The following is a 26,088-nucleotide window of genomic DNA, read 5'->3' on the forward strand; positions in this document are numbered from 1 at the left end:
AATTCCATCCATCTACGTTGTCTCATGTTTAGTTCTTTCTGATCAAAAAGGTACTTCAAACTTTTATGGTCACTAAAAACTTCAAACCTTGCTCCATACAAGTAATGTCCCCATATTTTCAACGCAAACACCACTGCAGCTAATTCTAAATCATGTGTAGGATAATTAAGCTCATGTTGCTTGAGCTGTCGTGAAGCATAAGCTGCAACTTTACTTTCTTGCATCAACACACATCCTAATCCTTGTCCACATGCATCACAATATACCTCAAAATTTTTTGTAGGGTCAGGAAGGATTAAAACAGGTGCAGATGTTAATTTTTTCTTCAACTCTTGAAAACTAAACTCACATGCTTCATTCCATTCGAAAGGTTGTCCCTTACGTGTTAACTTAGTCAAAGGCAATGCTAATTTAGAAAATCCTTGAATGAATTTTCTATAGTAGCCTGCTAATCCTAAGAAACTACATATTTCTGTGATATTCTTTGGTTGTTCCCAAAGCAATACCGCTTGAACCTTTGAGGGGTCAACTGCAATGCCATTTTGTGATATCACATGACCCAAAAATTGAACTTCTCTCAACCAGAATTTACACTTTGACCATTTTCCATACAATTGTCTTTCTTTTAGAATTTGTAACACAATCCTCAAATGTCTTTCATGTTCTTCATGATTTTTGGAATAAATTAAAATGTCGTCAATGAAAACAACCACAAATTTATCCAAAAATTCATGAAAAATACGGTTCATATAATCCATAAAAATGGCAGGAGCATTGGTCACACCAAAAGGCATTACTAAGTACTCATAATGACCGTATCTTGTCCTAAATGCTGTCTTTTGAATATCTTCCGCCTTGACTCGAATCTGGTGATAGCCAGATTTTAAGTCAATTTTGGAATATACCACAGCTCTTCTCAATTGATCCATCAAATCATCAATCCTTGGTAGGGGGTATTTGTTCTTAATGGTGATTTTGTTAAGCTGACGATAATCCACACACAACCTCATCGTGCCATCCTTTTTCTTGACTAACAATATTGGTGCACCCCAGGGAGAAACACTAGGTCTGATGAATTGTTTATCCAACAATTCTTCTATTTGTTTTTTCAACTCTGCTAACTCTAGAGGTGACATCCTATAAGGGGCTATAGACACAGGTCTTGATCCTGGTACCAAGTCTATAGTGAATTCTATTTCTCTTTGTGGAGGTAACCCAGGGACATCCTCAGGGAAAACATCAAGATACTCACAAACAACAGGAAACTTATTAATGTTTGGAATTTCCTTGACTTTTAAAGAAGTTAAGATCATGTATACTTGAGATCCTTTTGGGATTTCATTGTGGTTGGTAGTACTCTCTTTTAATTCTTTTGAGTCAAAAACTTCATCTATGTGTGATTCAAAAATTAAAGTCTTATCATGACAGTTTAGGAGAACATGGTTGGAAGATAACCAGTCCATTCCAAGAACAATATCCAAATGAGACAAGGGTAGACATATAAGATTTACAGAAAATTTTCTATTCCCTATAGAAATATTGCAATTTGTACATGCAAGTGAAGTCGTGACTGGAACATTGGTAGGAGTAGACACAGTTAAATCATATGGTAATAAAGAGATAGGTAACTTTAAATGTTTGACACATTCATGTGATATGAAAGAATGAGTAGCACCTGAATCATATAGTACATTAACAAGGTGACCATTTATGATGCATTTACCTTGGATTAGATCTTCAGATTGAACAGCTTCAGTACCATTCATCGTGAAGACTGTCCCGGTTGTCTTTGGTCTTCCAAGTTGATTATTTCCTTTGTTGTTGCTTCCCCTACTTCCTTGCTCCTTAATTAATTCTTTGCATTCATTACGATAATGACCCAACTTCCCACAATTGAAGCAAGTTATAGTCCTTGTGGTGCAGTTTCTTGACAGATGAGGTCCTCCACAGTGGAAACATTTGATATGGTTGGTTATACCTGAATTATTGGCAGCAGAGGAATGTCTTTGTCCTGAAGAATTCCACGAAGCATGAGATGGAAGTTGGTAAGGTTTCTTATTATTAAAATCATTTCTTTTGTGCCTCAAAGGCCCTCCTTGTCTCCACTGAATTTGTCTTGCCTTAGTATCATCCTCATAAATCCTACAACGATTTACAAGAGTGGGAAAAGAAGAAATCTCTAAATAACCAACTGCTTGTTTAATATCAGGTCTTAGTCCACTTTCAAACTTGGAACAACGGGAACGTTCATCAACTCTATCATGAAAGTAAGGACAAAACTTTGACAACTCGTCAAACTTTGCTGCATATTCTCCTACAGACATGATTCCTTGACGAAGATTAAGGAATTCAACTTCTTTCCTCCTTCGAAGATCCTCTGGAAAATATTTTTCTAGAAACTTTTGTTTAAAGACTTCCCAAGTAATTTGTCTCCCTTCATCCTCCAATTGTTGTTTTGTAAATCTCCACCAGTTTTCAGCTTCTTCAACGAGCATAAATGTAGCAAATGTGACTCTATTTGCATCTGCACACGTCATTGCGATGAAAATTTTCTCAATTTCTGCTATCCATGACTGAGCACCTTCAGGATTAAATCCCCCTTTAAATTTTTGTGGATTATTCCTGCGAACGGTTTCTAATCCTTGATTTTCCATGGGTTCAACATTTTGTTTTTGGCTCATATTTTCCAGGACAATTGTCATTCTTTCCAACAACTCATTGGTAATGTTTGGTCCGTTATTCATCTTTTCCTGAAAGAATGAACAATTTCCTTAGTTTTCTTTAGATTTTTTTTTTAACTATTGTTAAAACTTATCCTTACTACAAGTATTAATTGTTGTTATTACTTACTTTTATTAGTCTACTTATCTTGCATTTCTCCTTTACAAGAAAAATGTAAGAGCAAACAACTTGCACCTCTACTTACTAGTAGAGACTACAAACATGGAAGACACCATACCCAAGGTCTTGACAGAAGGAACTGCTCTGATACCACTCAATGTGACACCCCGACTACTATACTAAATAATTATTTTTTTGATAAAAAGATATGGAATTAATTTTTTTTCCATAAGATTATCCTTGAGAGAACATTAATAATAACATAACTTCATATTCATATATATAGTATACATATCTATAATTGTTCATGAAATGTTACAAAAATATGTATTTGTAAAATATTAAGAGTTCTACATCAGAATAAAAGATTATCTATATTTTTAATATCTCCTAAATATATTAATAAAAATTATCCATGAGTCAATCTTCAGAAGATCCACCAATAATATCCTGAACAACTGTCATTGAGCAGGTTCCTCTTCTGCTCATGCAACGGGTACATATGAAAGAAAAATATGAAAGGAGTGAGGTCTTTATAAGCCTTAAATATCAATCTTAATAAACTCAACAAACAATGCAAACACCGGGGGCCTAGATTTGGACCTATAACCACAAAACTTGATCTTGTTTTACCAGATATATGGATCCATATTTCACTTTTGATGATCCAATCTGAACATCAAAAGTTACTTTGGGAAGTGATTAGGTAGTTGAGTATTTCTCATAAAACATTGGTACAATCATAATTATTTCTTTCTCGAGAATATTAGCCATTCATCGGCTCACAAAAGAGATATATACTCACTACCTAACCTTGGCGATGCCGAGCAGGTATCGGATAGTCCCAAGTTTGGCCTATGAATATCCTAGTCCAGGGCGCTATTCTGAACTATCCAGATATTCACCTACTTGGTAAAACTTCCTTAGACCCCACCATGGTCCCTGCCTTTCATCCCGCAGTGTACCAAACTGTGACTTCCCAAATACGAACACTTTGACACTGGTTTAATTTCAACTTATTGAAACCAGACTTAACTCTTACTTAACCGACATACTCTTGGATATTTTCAAAGGTCATTAAATGTGATGACTATCAATTCATGTCATCGTATAAACTATACAAAGAATATAAAACAACGATAAAATGTACATACAATTTTCTTATATCCAAGCTCACTAAATAAAATAATATATACTTTCACTTCACATTTATTTATTTTTAATTGTAAAAATAATGATAAAATAAGAATCAAAGCAAGAACTTTAAATAAATAATTAGATAAGGATAAGAACGTTATAAATAAACAAAAATATAAATTAAACAGGAGCAGTACGTAATTGGAGATTAAATAAAATAAATAAACAGGACTAGTGCATAACTGGAGATAAATTAAATTAAATAAAATAAATAAATAGGACCAGTGCTGGAGATAAATAAAATAAACTAAATAAACAGGACCAGTGCGTAACTGGAGATAAATAAAATAAAATAAAATAAATAAATAGGACCAGTGCGTAACTGGAGATAAATAAAATAAAATAAATAAACAGGACCAGTGCGTAACTGGAGATAAATAAAAAAATAAAATAAATAAATAGGACCAGTGCGTAACTGGAGATAAAAATAAAATAAAATAAATAAATAGGACCAGTGCGTAACTGGAGATAAATAAAAAATAAAATAAATAAATAAGATCAATACATATTTGGAGATTAAATATAATAAATAAATAAACAGATCAGTATATAATTGGAGATTAAATAAAATAAATATAAGAGGATAATAAATGAAAATAAGTTAAATGAAAGTAAGAAGAATAATATATGAGTCAAAATAAATAAAAGATTAATATAAAACACATGAGCTTATCAAGATTAATATATAAAAGCTTAACCTCACTCCCCCCTTACCTTATTGATTGAAGGGCACACTAATAATATTTGTAAAAGACTAGATCTCTTTGAATCTTTGCTCTAAACTTTCTTTCCCTATTTTTTTTTTCCTCTCTTCTTTCTCTTTCTCTTTCTCTCTCTCTCCTTTTTTTTTCTTTCTCCCTCTTTCTCCTTTCTTTTCTCACTTTGTTTATCTTTCACGTAACTTCTTCTTCCATCTACATATATATAAGCATTTCCATGTGCCAAAATCATCATTGCTTTGCTTTCATTAATTAAGAGATAATGTTTATCTCTTTAGATTCTTTTTTTTTTCCTTCTTATCTTTTCTCATGATCTTATCTTCTTCTTCTTCTTTTATTTTTTCTTTTTTTTTATCTTCTCTCCTTATCTACTTATCTCTTTTGAAGATTTTTTTTTAATACACACACCTATTTAAGAATATTTTAATTAATATATTTTTACCTAATATTTTTTTAAAATATATATATATATATATATATATATATATATATTTTATTAGTTTTGTTTTTTTTTCTTGTTGTTATTCTTAATAAGTAAAAACATGATAAAATATATTTTTTACTGTTTAAACTACATACAAAACATTGATAAAAATAGAATATTTTCTAAATTTTTTATTTAAAATAAATAATATAGTTTATTAAAAATAGGGATGTTACACTTATTATTATAAATATTCATTTATTATTATCTAATTCATTTAACACACTAAGAATTTCACAATTCATTTAATATCTAATTATTATAATCATAATAAAATATAATATAATATGTTTAAAGCCACACACAAATCGACACATAGAAACTTATATCAAATAATAGGAATTTGACTTGAGAATCTTCTGAAAAAAAAAAGGAAAGAAAGAGAAATTGGACCCAACATATTGATTTCCACATAGGTAAAAACAAATACGCTAAGGTTCTCTAAATTTTTTAATAAAAAACACAATCTAGGTCGATTCTCAGATAAAACATACTTAGTTGTATTTAATCTTTAATATTTTTATAGTTCAAATTAATTTGGGGATTTAGATTTTCAAAACATAAAATGCAAATTAGTAATGAAATCAATAAATCAAATGCATTAAAGTGAAGAAAATTAATATTCTAAAATTTAAAGTGCAGAAAATTAAATTTGAAAAATGAAAACAGATCAACCATAAAGTTAAGAGAAAAACAAATCAAACATCATATTTTTCTAAACAAACTTGGAGTTTAAATGATTGATGAAAAACACAATTTATTTTATTTGATCTTGATCCCGTAAAATGATCTTAAGAGAATTAGTTCTCCATTATTCAAGAACAACACAACAAAGTAGATGAATAAGCAAAAACTAAAATAAGGCACATTAAAGGCCTTATATAGGCTTTCAAATTTGAAAAGAATGTGGGCTTGGACTTTAATCAAGTCCTTAATCCAAATTACCAACATTTAACCTAAAACAAGCCGAAGTTAATCTCCAGTGTCTCTTTTACAAATTTTCACAAATCTGCCTCTACTTTTGAAAATCATAGAAAATATTAGAGAAGTCCAAATCTAGAAAATTATATATCCATTTTAAAGTCCTAGAAATTTAATGTCCAGTGCAACTATAATCAACCAAAAATAATAATATCTTTGGTCGATTGCAAAATTTATTATAATTATTGAGATTTCTACTCTTTTTATAGAGTTTTAAAAAAGCAATTCGAAAAGATATATTGACATATATACATGACTATATTCGTTGATGATTGATTATTCGAAAAGAATTTTGCAAAATATTTCAGCTTCTCTTTTAAATAATTAATTATTACACCATTTAATTGATTAAACACGCTTTGCATTAATTATAAAAATTGATAAAAATAATTATTAAAAAAGTCCAATCAATTATAACATAAAAACATACGAGAAAAGCACCATCGGTTATTTCCCTTCGTAATTAATTATATTGTTCATAGAACCTCTAAAGAACAATTTAATTGATTGTGTAATCCATCAAAATGCCAAGTTTCATTTTTTACTGTTTTAAAGTTTTCACAAAATGTTTAATTCATTGTAATTCAATTATAAAGGTTATGTGTTGTATTCAAAGTTTCAATAAGTACCTCATGGGAAAGACTCAAACTAAAAACACAAAAAAAAGTTATAAATTAAGCTTGAATCTTCATTAACATCTTCTATGTGTTGGATATGTTTGTCTTTGATCATTGTGCCCTGACCATGAAGCATAACACCATCGGTTGGGACCAAAACCTTTTATAATTTTAGATTTGTAGAGTACACACATAGGATTCAAGAACATGTTGAGAAAGCTATAAGGTGAATGAAAACACTATATGGACATTAAAAGAGAAATTGAAAAATGAACTTAAAAATATGGAATAAAGAGATTTTCGGAGACAAATAGAAGCAAAGACAAGATCATATTAAGCATAAGTTAGTTAGATAAAAGAGACGAGGATAATGACCTGGACTAGGTGGGTAGGGAGGAGAGAAGCCCATTATGCTGATTTAAAATAGATAAATTTTAAACAGGAAGCTTTAGAAAAACAAAAGGCTAGAGCTAAATGGTTAGAGGCAGGAGACATGAATACAAAATGTTTCCATATGTTAATCAAATGGAGGAGAATTAAGAATATGATCAAGGGAGTGCATATTGACAATGAATGGTGTGAGGATCCCATTAAGGTTAAAAAGGAAATTATATGTCAATTCAAAAAACAAGTTTATGGATCATAAAAATGAGAACATCAGGATGGATAATATAGAGTTCCCCATGATTGCCAGGGAGGATAATGATATGTTGATCAACAAAATCACAAAAGAGGAAATTAAGACAGTTGTATGGGTTTATGATAGTAGTAAAATCCCAGACCCATATAGCTTTAATTTTAATTTCATAAAGTAGTTTTGGGGTCTATTAAGGAGGACATAGTGAGGGCAGTAACATGTTTTCACAGTGGTGGGAATTGGCCTAAAGGTATTAATGCATATTTTATCAGTCTTATACCTAAGGTCCATAATCCTCAAAGTTTGGATGAATATAGGCCTATTTTGTTGGTAGGGAGTGTATACAGAATTAACTCTAAAATTCTTGCAAAGAGGCTGAAAAAAAAAATTACATGAAGTTATAGACATTAAGCAATCAACTTTTATAAAGAATGAAGGATTACTAGATAGGGTGATGGTATCAAGTGAAGTTGCAGATGAAGTAAGGAGGAAACAAGAGAAATGTATCATAGTAAAGGTCGATTTGGAGAAAGCTTATGACTTAGTGAATTGGAAATTCCTCTTCTATATAATGGAAAAACTAGGATTTTGCTCAAAGTGGATTAGGGGATGTTTACAATCATCAACGATTTCTGTCCTAGTAAATGGTAGTTGTAATATCTTGGTTGGATATTACTAATTTAAATGGAAATAAAAGTATAAAGAATAAATACTCATCAATTAATATTTCTCTTTCCCAAAAATGCGGGAAAGTTAAAACTTTATTAACGTGCCATAATTCAAACTATAAGTTCAACTCAACGTTTACAAAATCCAATAACTGATTATAAATAACTATTTACAAGATAGTAAAAATAGTCTATAAGAGTTTCCCATGCTAGCCCATCTCCGGCTGTATGCATCACTAGCTCCACTTGAAATATCATATGCTCCCATGCAACAAGTTACATGATCATCGCCAATCACAAGCAGATAGGGTGAGCTAACAAAATAAACAAATAATAAAACAACATAATGTAAACACACCCCCATTAGAGAACCTCCATCCTCTAGATACTAGAAATCATGACCACCACTATGTACATCCATGTTCTACATGCTCTGATAATGACCTTAAGACAAACTTATTGCCACGAGCCACCACTCGTGATTCCACCTCTACAAGCCACCACTCGTAGACTACACGTGCAAAACTATCTTGTTACGAACCAACATCTGTAACGCCAAGTGGAGCTTCCCAATATGAACCATAATTTGTATTCTTAACACAAGATTTGCAACATCATCAGCCACTCCTGTGATTGCTAATCAAGCGAAGCCAATCGATATGAGCCACAACTCGCATGCTCACATTGGATTTCCAATATCACCAAGCCATAACCCGAGATCGCCACGTGTTTACCATCTATTATGAGCCACAACTCAAGGAATGTCCTCAACAAGTTCTCTACTCAAGGTATCATCCAAAGCGGTATAGCCCACACATAATTCTAATGGAATAGCCCACTATCCTCTACACTATCGCCTGATTTTGACTAAGCACTGCCTGGCGAAATTGCATTGTAGACTGCCTGACAGTAGCCACACACTGTCACGCGCCACGTGCCCTAGAGGTCTCTAACTTTGTAGGTATCGCCTGGCAGGACTATTCGCCAAATGCCACACATTCCAATGGTCACTGCCTACACCGTTGTCGCCTGGCGGAAACATCCTCACCACTAGGCGCTACACTAGTACTCGCACATTACCAAATACTCTTATGTATGACACACCACGACTCACATACCCCTTATCATCTTAAGTTCTTCCATTTCTATGCATATTCATACATCTACTCCCTTATTTAAATTCATGCTAGCATCCCACTTCAACTTATGAATAACACATGTTCACATCAAGCATAAATCATCATCACTCTGCTCACTTAAGCATCAAGTGCTAAACACCAATGGAAATCAAATTATCACTTCATCCCTCCTATGCATGCCTTCACTAATATGCCAATTATAAACACATGTCTAACCCCCAAAGAGCCACCCAATTTCATATACTCTTATACAATACCAACACCTCCTCCCACTAATAATCCCTGGAACTTAACTTCCATTGGTACCTACCCAGTTCTTTTACCTCTGAATCTTCCCACCAAAATCAGGTTTGATACCAATACACACCACCTTTCATATATTAAATAAAAACTACTACATGCTTTACCTATTATCTCATTATCTCTGCATAGAATCAAGTAACCAACAACAATATTCCAATCCTACAATATTCTCATTGCGAACCACACATTGCAGTTTTCACTATGATGACGCTTGGCAGGAAAGTGGGTATCGCCCGACAATGCATCCCATGCTGGGAATTTCTTAGAGTTTTTTAACACCTATTTGAACCCTAACACCCCAATCTCCCTTCCTTTCAGTAATTCCCACCCAATAACCTCTAGTCAGGTGTTTTACTGGCACATATAATCCATCATAATTCAATCTTATTGGGTTTCATCACATTTTATACCTCAATTACTCCTTGGACTCAAAATCCCCAAATTTTCCCAAACCCTAACACGCCTTCATGATCATACACATTTATTCATCCAATAGTTCAAAACACAGTACAAATCCACAATTCATAACATTCAACTCAACATTAAGGATCGTTTCCCCCCGATCAAAATCACTCTAGATTGCGTAACACTAAAAAATGAACCAAAATTGCATGAGTCGCCTAGCGGGCATTCATAACCGCCAGGCAGTTCCTGCCAAAACCCAAAAATTGGGTTATTTCATGGCATCAGGCGATTTCTGGCAAAAACCCAAAAATTTGGCACAATCACATGCGTTGCTTGGTAGGCCTTCAACATCGCCAGACGATTTCTGGATAAAATTCTAGAAATGTGAAGCGAATTCAGAAAGGAAGAACAATTACACATAAGCAGTTCATGCAATCAAGAATTTATTGTAAATATAATCAAACACGGTTTCAACTCCTCTAACTTGGATTCTTTTGCTCAATTTGCAAAATCCTAGAGCTCTTCTCGCACGGAAAATTTGCCTAACTTCAATATACCTCCTAGCCTCTTCTAAATTCTTCCTTTTTGGTGCTCTAACTTAGTCCTCACAACCATAGTTCAATCTCTGTGTCTACTCACTAAACCACTCCTCTATCATTCCTTTTTCAGCCTAATAAAACCCATTAAATAAAAAAAAAATGATAATTAATTAATATACTGAGTGATGGCCATTCAAGTGCCATTATCAAGTGGTTTCCTAGCCCTTCCAGCTCCTTATGATGGTTAGGGTTTTCTGAACCTTCCCATTCATGAAAAAAAGAGTTTGACCCATTAAATAAAAAGGAAAATTAATTAATACATTGAGTGATTGTCATTCAAGTTCCATTATCATGTGGTTTCCAAGCCCTTCCAGCTCCTTATGATGGCTATGGTTTTCTGAACCTTCCCATTCATGACAAAAAGAACTTATTTATCGTAAGTCAAGGTTCAAACACACAACCACAAATTACCAAGCCATGTACAACCAACCAACCAATTCATGTTTTGTGAAAATTCATACACATCTATGATTTTATTATCACGCCTCATGGTCAAACATATCATAAAAATAATAAAACAATTAAATGAACACACTAATGGCATACACAAGACTTGAATCCAAGTCCTCTTAACACAACCAAGTACTCCCAATCACGTAAGCTAGTACTATTCCTTGTTATAACTCCCCGTATTAAATATTATAAAGATCTCATTACCTACATTTATATTAAATAAATATTTATTTATTTATCTAATTTTTTGGATCTTACAATAGTCCTACAAAGGAGTTCAAACCTGTGAAAGGGCTTAGACAAGAGAATTCACTAGCCCTCTTCCTATTTCTTATTGTGGTAGAAGGGTTAGCAAGAGTAGCGAGACAAGCTAAAAATAAAAGTTTATTCGAAGGGATTAAAGTGGGAAGGAGAGAGCTAAGTATTACTATGTTGCAATTTGTTGATGATACATAGTTACTCAACTTTATTGAAATGCGGCACTATGAATGTACTATTCTTTTATCTAGGTATACTTGTTAGCGAAAATCAAAGACGAAAGGAATTTTGGCAAGGCATGTAAAAAATTAGAAAGAGATTATATAGATGGAAAGGCAAACACATCTCATTCGTAGGAAGAGTGACTTTAATTAAATCAGTGTTATCTGTGTTAGGAATCCAAGTATGAGTCTAAGTCCCACATTGACCAGAAATGAGAAAGTAGAGCACTATATAAGAATAAAGACCCATAAACCCATTGCCTTAAGGTTTTGAGTTGAGAGTGGTGTTAGTGTCTTATGTGGTTAGGCTCAGATCTCATTGGTGTTACCTAACAAGTGGTATCAGAGCCGATGGTTAATACCGGCTCAGACGAGTACAGTATGGTCCTAGTATCGAAAGTCTTCCTGGCAAAGGTCCCAGTTAAGGGTTTCAGGTAAAGCGTGTCCCGTTAAGAATAACGGCGGTACAGAAAAGGGCAGAAAAGGAGTACTCGTGGTTGGGCAGCTTCCGCTGGAGGGGGAGTGTACCAATGTGGTTGAAGGGACTCACCCTTGAGGGGGAGATTGTTAGGAATCCAAGTATGAGTCTAAGTCCCACATTGACCAGAAATGAGAAAGTAGAGCACTATATAAGAATAAAGACCCATAAACCCATTGCCTTAAGGTTTTGGGTTGAGAGTGGTGTCAGTGTCTTATGTGGTTAGGCTCAGATCTCATTGGTGTTGTTCTCCCCAGTGAAACCCTCTCTGTAAAACCTAACAATCTGCCATGCCTCTATTCTTCATATCACTTTTCAAAATGCCAACTATAAGGAAAGAAATAGTTAAAATACAAATGGACATTATATGGGGATGGGGCCATGAGGGTAGAAAGATTGCATGGGTAAAATGGGAAACCATATGTAAACCCAAGGAAAAGGGAGGATGAGGAATAAAAAGCTTGAGAAGATTCAATAATGCCCTTCTAGGCAAGTGGAAATGGAGACTAGGAAAGGAGGAACAAGGTCTATGGAGTGATATCTTATTTTCAAAATATGGGTCATGGAAAGCCTTAAATGATAAAAAAATTACCATTTAGACTCGTGCTGGTGGAGGGAACTTAGGGAAGTATGTGGAAATGGAGAGTGGTAAGATTGGTTTGATAATAATATTACTTGGAATAATGGAGATGGAAGAAATTTTTTTTTTTTGGATGATACATGGATAAGATATTTACCTTTTAGGGATAAATATCCTACAATTTTGCCAAACTCAAACCAAAAGAAAGCAAGACTAATTGAGGTTGGAAACTAGTATGAAAATCATTGGAAATGGAACATAATATGGAGAAGATAGTGTTTGAATGGGAAAAACAAGTGATAAAAGAAATGTTGCAACACATTCAAGGGTGCACATTACATAAGGAAAATGAAGATAAATGGGTTTGGAGAGGAGGCACCATACAAGAATATACTTCTAAATCTACATATAAGAATATGCAAAATGGGACTATAGGGGATGAAAAGACTTTGGAATATTATAGAGTGTTAAAGCTTTACCCACAACTCACCTTTTTTAATGGAGAGTACTACATAATAGGGTAGCAACATAAGATAATCTATTTAATAGAGGAATTCTACTGGATAGTAGAAGATTTGTCAGTTGTGAAACTTATGATGAAGCAATATGGCACTTGTTTTTCACCTGTAGGGTGGTTACCCAAATTTGGAAGTTATGTGATTCTTGGATTGGAGTACTGTCAATACATCATAATAGAGCAAAAGGACATTTCCCGAGGTTTGATATGCTAGAACTTAGTTCTAAAGGAAATTTTGTGTAGAGAACAATGTGGGTGGCTATATTATGGGGTATGTGGACCCATAAAAATAATTTTATCTTTAGGAACTCTAAAATAGACGGTGAGGAAGTGTTCACATTAGTACAAATTAAATCTTAGGAATGGATCATAAGTAAGTACCCAAAAGCACCATTTTCATATTCTGATTGGTGTTTAAGCTCGATCACTTGCCTCAAATCTATGTGCTCAACATTTTATTGTTACTGAAGAGAGAAATTGGGTAGTTCTCTTGGTACATGAGTCAATATAAGTCCAAAGGGAAAGGTGGGAGTAGTGAAAATGGTGTAGCATAAAATTGTGTGGAATGCTAAAAGTAGAGATGCCAAAAATGCACTTGCTCTTATTCTTATAAAGATAAAGTGTTGTGTAAGAATATGTTGAGAACTAACATGCAGGTGGAACTTATGAGAAAGGAGTAAAAGATAAGAAGATCAAGATTAAACATCAAGCCAAGCGGGGTTAGGAAACTTAAATGAAATGCTCACAAAGGCGCTTTGCAACAAAGTTTGGCTGCTCTAAAATGTCCAATAGATCTAAAAGTTGGAACAAATATGTAGAGAATATGAATGTTGAAGACTATTCCTTTTGGGTCATTACATGTACGAGCTCTTTAAATATAGATGTGGGATGGTTTACTATATTGTAATTGAGCATCTGCATGATGGTATTAAGATATAGTGCTCATGTTAATGTGTTCTGTTACTCCTTAATGTTTTTAGTCTTTTGACTATTAAGGAGTTATAACATAATAATAACAATTATGTAGTGTTTTATGTAATCTTGTAGAAGTGTCAAGACATTTCAAATGTCTTGTTATATTTATTTAATTTTTTATTGTTGATAAAAAAAATATCTTTAAACAGAATCAAAACATTATCTTTTAATATTTTCGGACGTTTTCTTCTGTATTAACAATCTTAATTAATTTAAACGAATATGCAATTGATTAAAATGCTTTCTATAGTCATTCAAGACCCAAATAAGAAATTTTTTAACAAATTAACATTTTTTAATCAATTAAAAATTTCTTATCGACAATATAGGTTATAAAATGAATTAAAATTGCTTTCTAATAGTAATTATAATATCAAGCTGCCCAAGATGAAACTTACATGCAATCCTGAATGCAACACACACCCTAAACACATCTAAGTTCATACTTCAAGAAGTAAACTTTATCATGTCTTCCTTAGTTCCAAGAAAAGTTGGATTCATCAAATCTTGCTCAGCTTTAGCAACACCAACATAATTGACTATTTAGTTTAGTCACTAATCAAACATCAAGCCATGAATGTTGTATTAGTCCTAGAATTTTCCTCTATTTGTAAAAGAGTGGTCCACTAAGGTATACTCTCTAAGCCACCTTAGCTTACTTTATTTCAATTATTACATCTTGTCGAGCTTTTTTCATCCTTAGTCAGAAATTGGACCTCCATTGTCATATGAATTGTCCTTAGGTAGACTTGTTGGATTTTCATAATGATGTGAGGTCAAAACTAAAGATTCTCACTTTGTGCAACCAAGCTAACTATACTTTGTACTTGTTTATAAATAATTGTTCAAAGCATGAATATACTCGGTGATGCTGAAGACATGATATTAAACTACAAATGTCCAAAGCTTAAATCTGAGTTAGCATGATAACCGTTGAATAAACAAATATATCAACATCCAATAATAAACAAGTTAATAATAGTTGTTAGACACAAATTGACTTTTAGAGACTGATGTGTCATTCTTACCTTATTTTTTTTTCTCCTAAATAAATAAAATTCAAACACAGAAAATGCATGTTACATTTAAGTTAAAGATATTTCATTTTTTTAATAAAGTTATTCCTTTGTTACATATAACAACTATATTATAAAAACAATTATTATATATCCTTGAAATAAATTTATTACAAGACTTTTGAATCATACTTGATTAATCTATATCTGAATTAAAACACAACTATAGGAATTAATGCGCGATGAATTTTAGATATACCACCATCTGTAGTCATACATGAGAGCAATATGAACATTTTCAAATGAGTATTGTTAATGAATTTAAGTAAAATTATTTTAATAACGGGGTCTAAATTATTCAAATACTTTTGCATAAACTTAATAATAGTAATTTTCATGAATGATTCACTATTTTCTTTTATAATTTTACAATGTTAGCTTATAGCATATTTTTACTGAAATTTGCCTAAAAATCACACACATGCTTATTTAGTAACTTTTTAATTTGATTTTAGTTTTATTTCATAATACATCGATCAAAGTTTTTAATCACAGATAAAAAAATTTATGTGGTCAACTATCCTGAAACACCTGCAAAGAAAAAAATTATAGGATTAAGAAATTCTAACCCTCTCTTTTAAACCCACTAAAGAAACTTCACTACCCCAAGAGGGAGGGAGAGAGAGAGAGAGAGGGAAGAGAGGAAAATGCAAAAGTCCACTTAAAATTAGTTGTGTAAAATTAATCTTTGATTCTTTTCAAGTTGGCTTTGGATGAGCCAAACAACAGCATTCAGACCTATCAAATTAAAGCCTGTAATGAGTGAAGAAGCTATCTTGCATGTGACTTCCCTCCAAGAAAAAGCCAACATGCAACCACAATTGGATTGTTTTGGCCTTGTGTTAGCATTACAGCTAATGGATATAAGAAACCTAAGCAATTGTTTTTTGTAATTGTGTGCTTGCTATTCACGTGCCCTTCTTGTGCAATGTCTTGTTTTTATGCTTAAAATTAATATAATTTTGCCTATATAAAACAAACTTTGGAGTACGTTACAACCAAGGGACCAAATAAGATTAATCACATTGGACCATAAGAGAAGAAAATTTGAAAAAATAACTTTAAATCTAAAAAAACTCTACAAAAATTAGTTTGTAAAGTAAGATTTGTATTCACTTTTATATTATAAATTTGTCTTATCTTTGGTCGGCGTGGAAACTCATACACATCCTCTCACGTCAAGACATATATATCTCGAACGTGAGATCAAATATTAATAAGTGATCCAATAGTGGGTGATGTGATAGACCCATCAAATAATAAATTTCATCAGGATATATTTTTTTGATGACTTTGATTCGATCTTAAAAAGTGAATTTTAAATCTAATAATTCAACTCTACTAACTCAATTGTAAGATGATGTTTGCATTCATTTATATATTGTAAATTTGTTTTATCTTTAGTCGATGTGGATTTCTAACCGAAAATGTTACGAACAGAAGGAATTAACAATGAAATTTTGGGACTATCATGTATATGGTTTAAGACTATATAGGGACAAACCTGAATTCGTTTTTCACATTTAAATTATAGTTAGTTTGAATAACTACTTTTGTTTTTCACATTCTTGTTTAAGCTCTAAAGGTTAAATCAAATATGCATGACTTGAAAGATGAAGGAGGTTATCGGTTTTAACGAAATGTGACTGACTTCAATGTTTTTATTTATAAGGTGGTCCTTGATATTTAGGAGGTGTGAAAATTTGTATTTTCCGATATATCAACTTTAGAAGTACTTCAAAAAAGTTTAGGTGTTTAAGATATTTAAGAGTTAAGAATGGTAAAGATAGTAGTTATTAGATAACTGTAATCTATAATTTATGATGCATTATATTCAATTTGTGTATGATTATAATAGTTTATAATTTTTTGTTTTAGCAATATTATATATAATATAGAGTACACGTATAGTGTCTTATTTGCTTTAAAGCATATCACAGTATCATATAAACATCATATAACGGTGCATCATAACCTATAGTTATAAACATTATAAATGATTATACAAGATCATCATTCTTTCTTTATATATGTATACCGGTTGACACACTTATAATGTATATTTTTGGCAAATAAAAAACACAGCAGAGTTAAGCTGGAAAATGTGATAGTTTTGAAGTATTAATTGGATTCAATAGTATAGTCTCTATGTCACATTTGAATAACTAAGACATCATAAACTATGACTTTGGTATTAGCATATATTCCCTTGAAATAACTGAACAAAAAGAAAAAGCCAACACGGAGATACCTTTTCAGTGAAGAGAATGCATTTTAAATCAAATATAAAGTATAAAGAAAGAGTGAAAGAAACAATATATGTTGAGTTAGGAAAATTGAAATTCACTTGTTCACATCCATAAACCATGAACAGAAAAGGACTATGTGTATGTGATCTATGAGATATCACAACTTCCAAAGAATAAAACAACATGTGGGGTTGGCTCTATCAACCTAGATTGCAAAAACCCTAATGATAGATACTGATAGCAACCCTTCCTCGAAGCAAGTCGAAGTCCCCTGGATCAAATTTTAAACCCTTTCAGGAGGCATTGATCGATTGTGGACCATACATGGCCATTTTATCAGATATGTGCCCTTCTTTCAACACAAAAACCACACAAAATCTCTTCACCCTATATGCCTTGTCTTACTTTTTTTCTTAGTATATATTTCATCTTTCATTCTTAAGCCTACCTTTATTGTTCAAAGATGTGTAAAGTGCATTTTATCTCATCCTTTGTGGGAGAACCATTCTCTTCGTAGCTATCATTTATTACTTTTTCATACGTTATTTTATTTACATAAATAATTCTTTAATTACAATATATTTGACCACTCGTTCCTTACTCTAGGGCAAGAAGGACCCAGATAGAGCCAGATATAGTAGTGGGTATAGAGGAGAGCCCGTGTTGTTGTTACATATTATAATATTAAAAATACAGATAAAATAATTATTATAGGTAGTATTAATTAACATAAAGACAACTTTTTTTCGGCATTTTTCGAAATCCTCTTCCAGGTCAATGGTTTCATTCTTCTCCTTAGTCCCAACCAAACTTGAAGGAACCAGCTTGATTTAATTCCGCGTACTGAAACGTAAAAAGAGAAATCATTATAATAAAATTTTAAATAATTTTTAGAATTTTATGGTGATCCCTCATAAGATCAAATACTTTTACTGTTTTATGTATATTTATTAATTTTTATAATACTTATTTCAAAATTAATACCAAAGATTGCAGTTGTCATTGTGGTTTGTAGTTGCTACTAGGGTTTATGAATTTTTTTAATGTTGTATCAGTGGTCAAATATAATAATTTTATAATTACTCTAATTATTGATGTATTATTTACAATTATGCACACTTTACCAGCACCTCACACTACAAATACTCACTCCATGTAATTTACAAAAGTTAAAACAGAAAATTAGATGTTGAATCTTTATTTATGTTTTCTTATAAAAAGGGAAAATGAAGGATGCATCTCACCATGAAGTGTCTATAGCATTTTCTCAACATTTCACACAACATTCAATCCGCCATTGTCAGTCAAGAGGTAAGTTTGACATTAGAATATTTATTATTTGTGATAAAATGTGAAAAAAGAAAATATGTGATTCAAAATAAGAGGAACCTTGGGGTGGTGTGAGATACTTCAACAGTAACACTGCGGCCGCAATTACTATAGCGGACAGTAATTTAGAAGTATGAAAACATTAAAAAGTTGTTTTACAGTCTGAATCCATAGAAGTTTTTTTTTTTTTTTTTTTCTTCATAGTCACGAGACGATGTTGTCCCTTTTTTAGTTTAATTTTATGTTTAAAGGGGAGAGAGAGTTGGCAGAGGAACTGATAGAGAACTTTCAAACCTTTTTTTATCTTGCACCATCACTCACAGCTGATAGCATCTATATATGGCAGTCTCAAACTGAAGTGTTCTACAAAATGCTTTAGTCTTATCTTCCCATCTGAAACAAAGTGTTTGCCCCACTGCACCCGAACGTCTCCCTTTTATTTTTTTCTGTCTCTCTCTGTCGGCATCATGTAGGTCTTCCCCTTCACATTTCTCATTCACTATCTTCTCTAACTGTTGAACTCACATCATATTCTCTCTCTTCACTTTGTTGTTGCTTAACAGGAGACCAGAAAATAACCCTTTGGATCTCAACAACTTTCCCGATGAGTACTCCAGAGATGGCAAACAACTCTTCCAAGACACTTTCTCATCCGGTAATGTTTTTTCTTTTTCTCATTAATCATTATATATACCGCATGCATGTTACTATAAAACTTCAAAACAACATAAAACTTCTACTGTTTTTGGGTTTTCCTTCTGGGTATTCAGCTTAATGTTTTTCTGGGTCAGTAAACAAAATTGGAACAAACCCCCATATCTTTTTCAGGTTTTCTTCTTATTTACTTTTCCCTCACCCAGCTCTTTCTTTGCCTCATTTTCTTTCTGCAAACAAAATAAAATCCATGAGAAGGAAGGGTTGCAAAAAGAAGTTAGGTTTAAATGTTGATTTGTTGGGTTTTTCTCTTTTTTCTTTTTAATTTAACTAGTTTATTCATGGTTTGGATAATGGGGGGAAGTTGGATCTCATCAATATTGTTAAATTGGCTTGGTTTTGCAGAAGGATACCAGAGAAACAAAGACGTGTTGAAGGATGATGAGAGTGAGAAGGTCTACGAGTGTAGATTTTGTTCACTCAAGTTCTGCAAATCACAGGCTCTTGGGGGACACATGAACCGCCACCGCCAAGGCTAGATATAGCTGCTATCTTCATAACTTTTGTTGTTTTATATCTTTTTACCGTTTCCCCAGGAAAAAAAAAAAAACACTTCTACAAACCTTAATATAACAGTTTTTGAACATTTATTGATTAAAAGAATGCATGGTTGTTGATGATTTGACCACGAGGCGTGGTCGTTTCAATCATAAAATTGAAGGCTGGATTGCTGAAATTGTTGAGATGGAAATGGTTGTACTTGTTTTGAATAAAAGAAAATTGCTTTTGTTTCCTTATTTGATCTGATGCGTGTGTGAGTCTGTTGTGCAGAGAGGGAAACAGAGACACTGAACCATGCTCGTCAGCTGGTCTACCGTAACGATCATAACCTAAGCCCTCAACCCGCCCCCAACCTAGGGTATGTATACTCACCATTACTCCAACTCACTACTATTCTTTTATTAGTCCTTTTCATGTATTCTTGTGAACTGGTCCACCGTTTTATCTCTCATTAACCATGTCTAGTTTTAAGGAAATTGTTTGATGAATAATTCAAACATTGTTTTCACATCCCTAGGTACATATATTGTCTCTATCAAGATAATAATGATAAAATATAGTCTCCTATGACATCAACTATATTAGAGCATGCTGTTAGACTTTAGAGAAACAATAAAGAAAGTAAGAATAATGGAAAATTGCGCATGATAATTACATAAATTTTTAGTTAATATTTTAAATTTAGAAAATGTTAATAAAAAATGAATAAAATATATAAAGTTAGAGGTCATTAATTGATTCACATCTCGGATTTAAGAAGAAGCGATAAAAACTGACCTGCTTTTTATGGTTTTTTGTCTCTTGCAAAAGTGAATTATAACGATGCCTCAACTGTTTCAGATGCTGTCAACCAATAGCATCAGGGGGCTATCGTGCTGCAAGTAGCATGGGAGACCCAACAATGCATGCAAGGTTCCCAAGATACATGTCGGGTTCGGGTTCGGCTTCATCTTCGTTCCATCTACCGACTCCACCACCGCCGCAGCTGCAACTGCATCAACCATCTCACCATCTCTTGATAGCCTCACCTCCGGCACCACCACCACCACTTTCTTTTCCAGCAGCGCCGTATTCCCACCACCATCATGCGGTGGTGAACGACTACTATGTGGGTCATGTTCTGGGCAGCAGCACCAAGAATCACGCCCTGAATGACTGCACTTGCATTGGGGCACCCGTAGGACAAGCATTGGTGGGTGGTGGCAAAGACAGGTCACTGCAGAATCCTCAGGAGGAGACGTTGAATTGGGGAAGGGGCTACTCAGGAACACAGCAGCTATTGGATACTCCTTCAGCGATCAATCGGTGTCACGAAGGGTTTCAATGAGTGGTGACGATTTTATTATGCATCACAAAAGACATGCTATTCAGATAGAGAGAGACTTAACGAACTGACACATGGGGTCATGAAGGGGAAAAGAAATAGAGAGAGAAGTGGGTTTTGCTTTCATACTTAATTAATGGACACAGCTTTTGAGCTCATGGATAGGCTCAGCTACTTTGGCTTCAAGCTCTTCGCCAAATTTCAACTCTTTACTTTTATTGTTGTTGTATCTGCTATGTATGAGAAGCAATAAAATGTTAATTGCAAGTTCTAAACTCTACACCACCACCAACCTCAACAATTGCTTTCCTTATTTTTATTATTAACAAGAAAACTGTTAAGTAAAAATAAATAATGAAAAGATAAGAAATAAAACAAATTTTAAAGTACTTTTTTTGTCAAAGAAAACTCTCTAGAGTTCCCTTTTAGAGAAATGATTCTAGAAGTGTCTTTAGTTATGATAAGTACTCTGATTTATATAACGGTTATTTTGTTTGAATACATAATATTCACCCATTGTATATATTTATTGAAATATAAAAATAATTTAAACAAAAGATATTTTTTTTAAATTATAATTTATTATAACTAATATTTTATATTATTATATCTAATTTCGTAAAGATTATCAATGTTTTAGTAAATATTTTTAATAAGAATTTCGTTAGCAATTTAAATACATCAAATCATACAGTTTATAAAGTAATTTATTGAATATCCATATAAATTATATTATTCATCTTCATTGATATTTTTTAAAATGGAGAATGATTCATTTTTCTTAGTAACCATTGAAGGTATGTATCCAATTTATAGTATATAATCATATTAATATTGTGAGCGATTTTAAATTGATGTTATCAATATGAAGAACCAAAAAACCATGATCTTCTCTTTTTCGTCTTTTATCCATGGATGTTTTAAGATGAAAATTAAAGTATATAATTAGTAAACAAATAACAATTTAAGAATTGAAGAAATAACCTAGTTTAAAAATTAAAGTTACACTAATTGGATTATACGACAGATAAATTCAATTAATTTTATACAAATTAGAAGAAACAACAATAAAAATTTTTATTTTTCAACAATATTTTTATGGTTAGACTTATAAGTTATTCAAAGTTACTTCGATCAAATGTAAATGGATTGACACCACAAAAACATAAGGAGTTTAAAAGGATCTATGGGTTTCGCTTGTATTAATTTTTCACCATTAATTCACATTTGAGATTGTGAGGAGCATGATCCATATATTGAAGCATCTGGTGTACTTGAAAGAGTGTGTGAACAACCAGCAACAAATCATATATTATTCCCTTTAAGTTTTGAAAGATGGTCGGTGGTGCCAGATACTTTTACAAGGATAATGTGTAGGAAAGTGCACTAAAGCTAATTGAAGCTATACTAAACATCTATAATGTTATTTCTTTTATTCAATATAAATTTGGATTAACATTTGTATTATTTAAGACTCAATTTTGTTTCAAGATAAACGAACACTTGACGAAAAGGGGATGTTATGTTTAAAATTAGAAAAGTGTGGAGGGAGTATAGATGTAATTTTTGGAATGAGTTTTATGATCACTTCTGAGTAGAAATGACATTATTAAGAATTGTTTAGAGGGTTTTAATATGGATCGATAAGCTTTTTTTTTTTTTGTTTTATTATCGCCTCAATTATTCAACCATGGTACAACCTTTTTAATTAGTATATTTATATAAGATTCACTTTAAATTTGCAAAATCTGATGCAGTTTTATTTTATAGGAATTGTTTAACAAAAATAGATATATAAGGAAAAGACAAACTATTCCTAATATTGGTGGTGCTATGTCTTTACGAAGAAGAAGGAATAATTTGGTAATTTTTACTCATATAGTTCTTAATACTAATATTGATACTAATAGTGATATGATTTTTTTAACTTACAAAATGTTTTCATGGAATATATAGAAAATGGAGACCGAAAGAAATATTAGCAAAGCTTAAATGTGGAAGGTAACTTACAAGTAACATGATGATTTCTTTTACTTTTTTATGAATGAAAAAAAGGGGAGAATTGAAGAGAGATAAAAAGGAGAAATGTGTAGTGGCATTTCTTAGATTTTTGTTGGAAAATTTATTGTCATTTGGTATATTTGCACACTACAAGAATGTTGGCATTTCGTGTTCGCAAAAATGGGACACCAAAAATTCAAAGCTGACCGTGACAACAAGATGGCGTTGATCCTGTGACGATGATGTGAACCATGCTAATGCATAGGATGCAAAGCCATTTTTCATCAGCCAAATGGGGGAAGCATAGTTACTTCTTCATTATCGTTGGCTTGACCGATGTGAATGCATTAAAAAATATAATAATCAATTTTTGTTGCATCGGTCAAGCCCACACAAAATACAAATATATTAAAATATTTCAAACACATTCGTCAACTTAGCCCACCCCTGATGCAACACAAACTGGGAATATTGTTTAATATTTGATGTATTAGCATCGGCATACCATCAACTTTGCCCTGCAAATGTATATTATTATGAAAATGAAAATTTGTTTCAAAATATATCCCATAACCTGTTTTAGTGCCTATTCATTATTTCAAGTATTGCAGCATATCATTTAATTCATTTAGAACTGAAATTACAAACACAAAATTATGAGACATTGTTACTTAGCTAATTAGAACACAACACAAGTCCTAGACAAACATCTAAGTTTAAGTTACATCCAAGACCAAGATAAACATCCAATTACACATAATACATCCAACTCCAACATAAACATAATACAAGTCCAAGTTTGATCATTTATACATTAGTAAGCATAATTTCAATATTATTAGCCCTCCTTAGATCTACCTAAAATAAATAATACAATCACACAAGTTATTGATAAGTTGTTAACAAGGAATCAAATAAAAATCAAGCCAATGAGTTTATGCTAGCTTTAAGAATACCAAGAAAAAAATTGCACCGATATAAGCTTACAATTCATCAAATATACAATATCAAAATTTTAAATTATGGAATAATCAACTACCTCCAAGTCATGAAAATAAACTTGATTCAACCTTCTAGTTTTTGCTTTGATTCTTTATGAATTCTTGGTTAGGTTAAAATGAAAAAAAAAAAAACTAGTTTGTTAAATGAGAATATGAGCTTTCAAATAAGAACTTCCTATTATAAATTTTACAATATAAGGAGAAGATGAAGACACTTTAAGCTTGGAGAAAATAGAATATGCTAATTAGGTCCAACAAATAAATACACTAACTGTATTGGCATTGAATCAAAAAATGAAAGTGCCTTTTTATTGAAAATTAAAGTAAAGGTGCTTTTGGCAACATTAAATACAATGATTTCGTTTAAAAGATTATTTAACTTCTTAACCAATGTAAGTAGGCCACTATTAAACCATTAGTCAGTTTATCTTTTCATACTCGTTTTCAAGAAATGTACTTAATAATCTTTCTCTCCTAGAACCCCTCAAGATTCCACCTGGCAAAAATACAAAGCACTAAAGTTTAATATAAGAAATGGTATAAATACACACCATAATAATTGAATCAAGATTCAAATCATTGATTGAAAAGCCTATTTTTCGAACTCTTGATCAAACTATTTCATGAATCTAAAGTTCATTACCAGTAATAATAATAATGATAATAGTAAAATAACATGCACAACTAACATTGAATATGAAAGCACAAATTCATGATCAATAATAATAAGACAAATCTATTAACAATTTAACATGAAGAAACATATCAAAAGTCAATACAGAACCCTAACCAGCTAGAAGAACAATTTCTTCTAGCAACAAAAACAAAACTCAATCACACAACAACCCACTTGGTGAAAGTTATCTTTGTATCCACACTAGGTTTTTCAAATCCCCTTTTATCATAAAACACATAGAGGAGCTCTAGCAGTCACAACTATAAACCTTTGAATGAAAAGTTATTTTCAAAATAGGTCTCCTATAACAATATAAACTTCTTATGTGAAAATAAGGTCAAGAATCTGAAGTGTCAAGTCACAATTGCCAGATATAATAAATTATTTACTAATGATAATCGATTATCACATAAATTTTTCTTAAAACATTTTTCACTATGATAATCGATTAGTAGGAGTGGTTAATCAATTATCAGAAAGACTTTTCTAAATAACTTGATTTAAATTAGATAATTGATTATGATAGAGTTTTTTGGATAAACAAAATCTTTCTTGAGTGATTGTTGTGCATGTTGTTTTATGACTCTCTAAGATAAGTCCTACAAAAAATTTATTCACTAATGTATGACTTATTACAAAGGCTTAATCAAATACATAATCAAAATACAAGTCTTCCAATATCTTTTGCCATCACTTTAATTTCTTGGATTTGTTTTTATCATCATCAAAATTTACTCTTGAAGAATGATCTCCATCATCTTCTTTTGCCAACAAAAAGATTTATTCTAATTTTACCTTGATACTATGATATGATTGATCAAAACATGTTCTCTTCTAGTAAATGATATTTTGATTGGCTTTGTCATCATCAAAAAAGGGGAGATTCTTAAAGTAGATAGACATCTTTAAGCAAATAGAATTTTGATGATATTAAAAGACTTAATCTACCAAATGAGGTGGGTTTTTTTTATTAGAAGTAAAACAATGTTAGATGAGTAATAAAGAACGTCTAATTGATATAATCAACTAAAGTGATTAATGAATTTGTTTTGTAGATCAAAATACATAATTTGAACATGTGTTTTGATATGTTTAATCATTGTTATAAGTATTAACATAAGTTGGAAGTTTGGCATATGCAATAG

At 31.9% G+C, this 26,088-nt stretch overlaps 1 protein-coding gene and 1 long non-coding RNA gene across 2 annotated transcripts; both read left to right on the forward strand.

Annotated features, from left to right (window-relative positions):
* Nucleotides 1–19,079: 19,079 nt before the first annotated feature.
* Nucleotides 19,080–19,975, forward strand: LOC114166851. Its single transcript, XR_003600029.1, has 3 exons — nucleotides 19,080–19,195; nucleotides 19,290–19,381; nucleotides 19,786–19,975. It is a non-coding gene; the product is annotated as an uncharacterized LOC114166851 (long non-coding RNA).
* Nucleotides 19,976–20,087: 112 nt separating this feature from the next.
* LOC114166841 lies at nucleotides 20,088–21,420 on the forward strand. Its single transcript, XM_028051707.1, has 2 exons — nucleotides 20,088–20,299; nucleotides 20,782–21,420. Exon 2 carries the CDS (start codon nucleotides 20,828–20,830, stop codon nucleotides 21,266–21,268), a length of 441 nt encoding a protein of 146 aa, XP_027907508.1. The 5' UTR covers nucleotides 20,088–20,299; nucleotides 20,782–20,827; the 3' UTR covers nucleotides 21,269–21,420.
* Nucleotides 21,421–26,088: the final 4,668 nt, after the last annotated feature.

The sequence above is a fragment of the Vigna unguiculata genome, chromosome 2 (genome assembly GCF_004118075.2).
Source record: "Vigna unguiculata cultivar IT97K-499-35 chromosome 2, ASM411807v1, whole genome shotgun sequence".
Classification (NCBI taxonomy): Eukaryota; Viridiplantae; Streptophyta; class Magnoliopsida; order Fabales; family Fabaceae; genus Vigna; species Vigna unguiculata.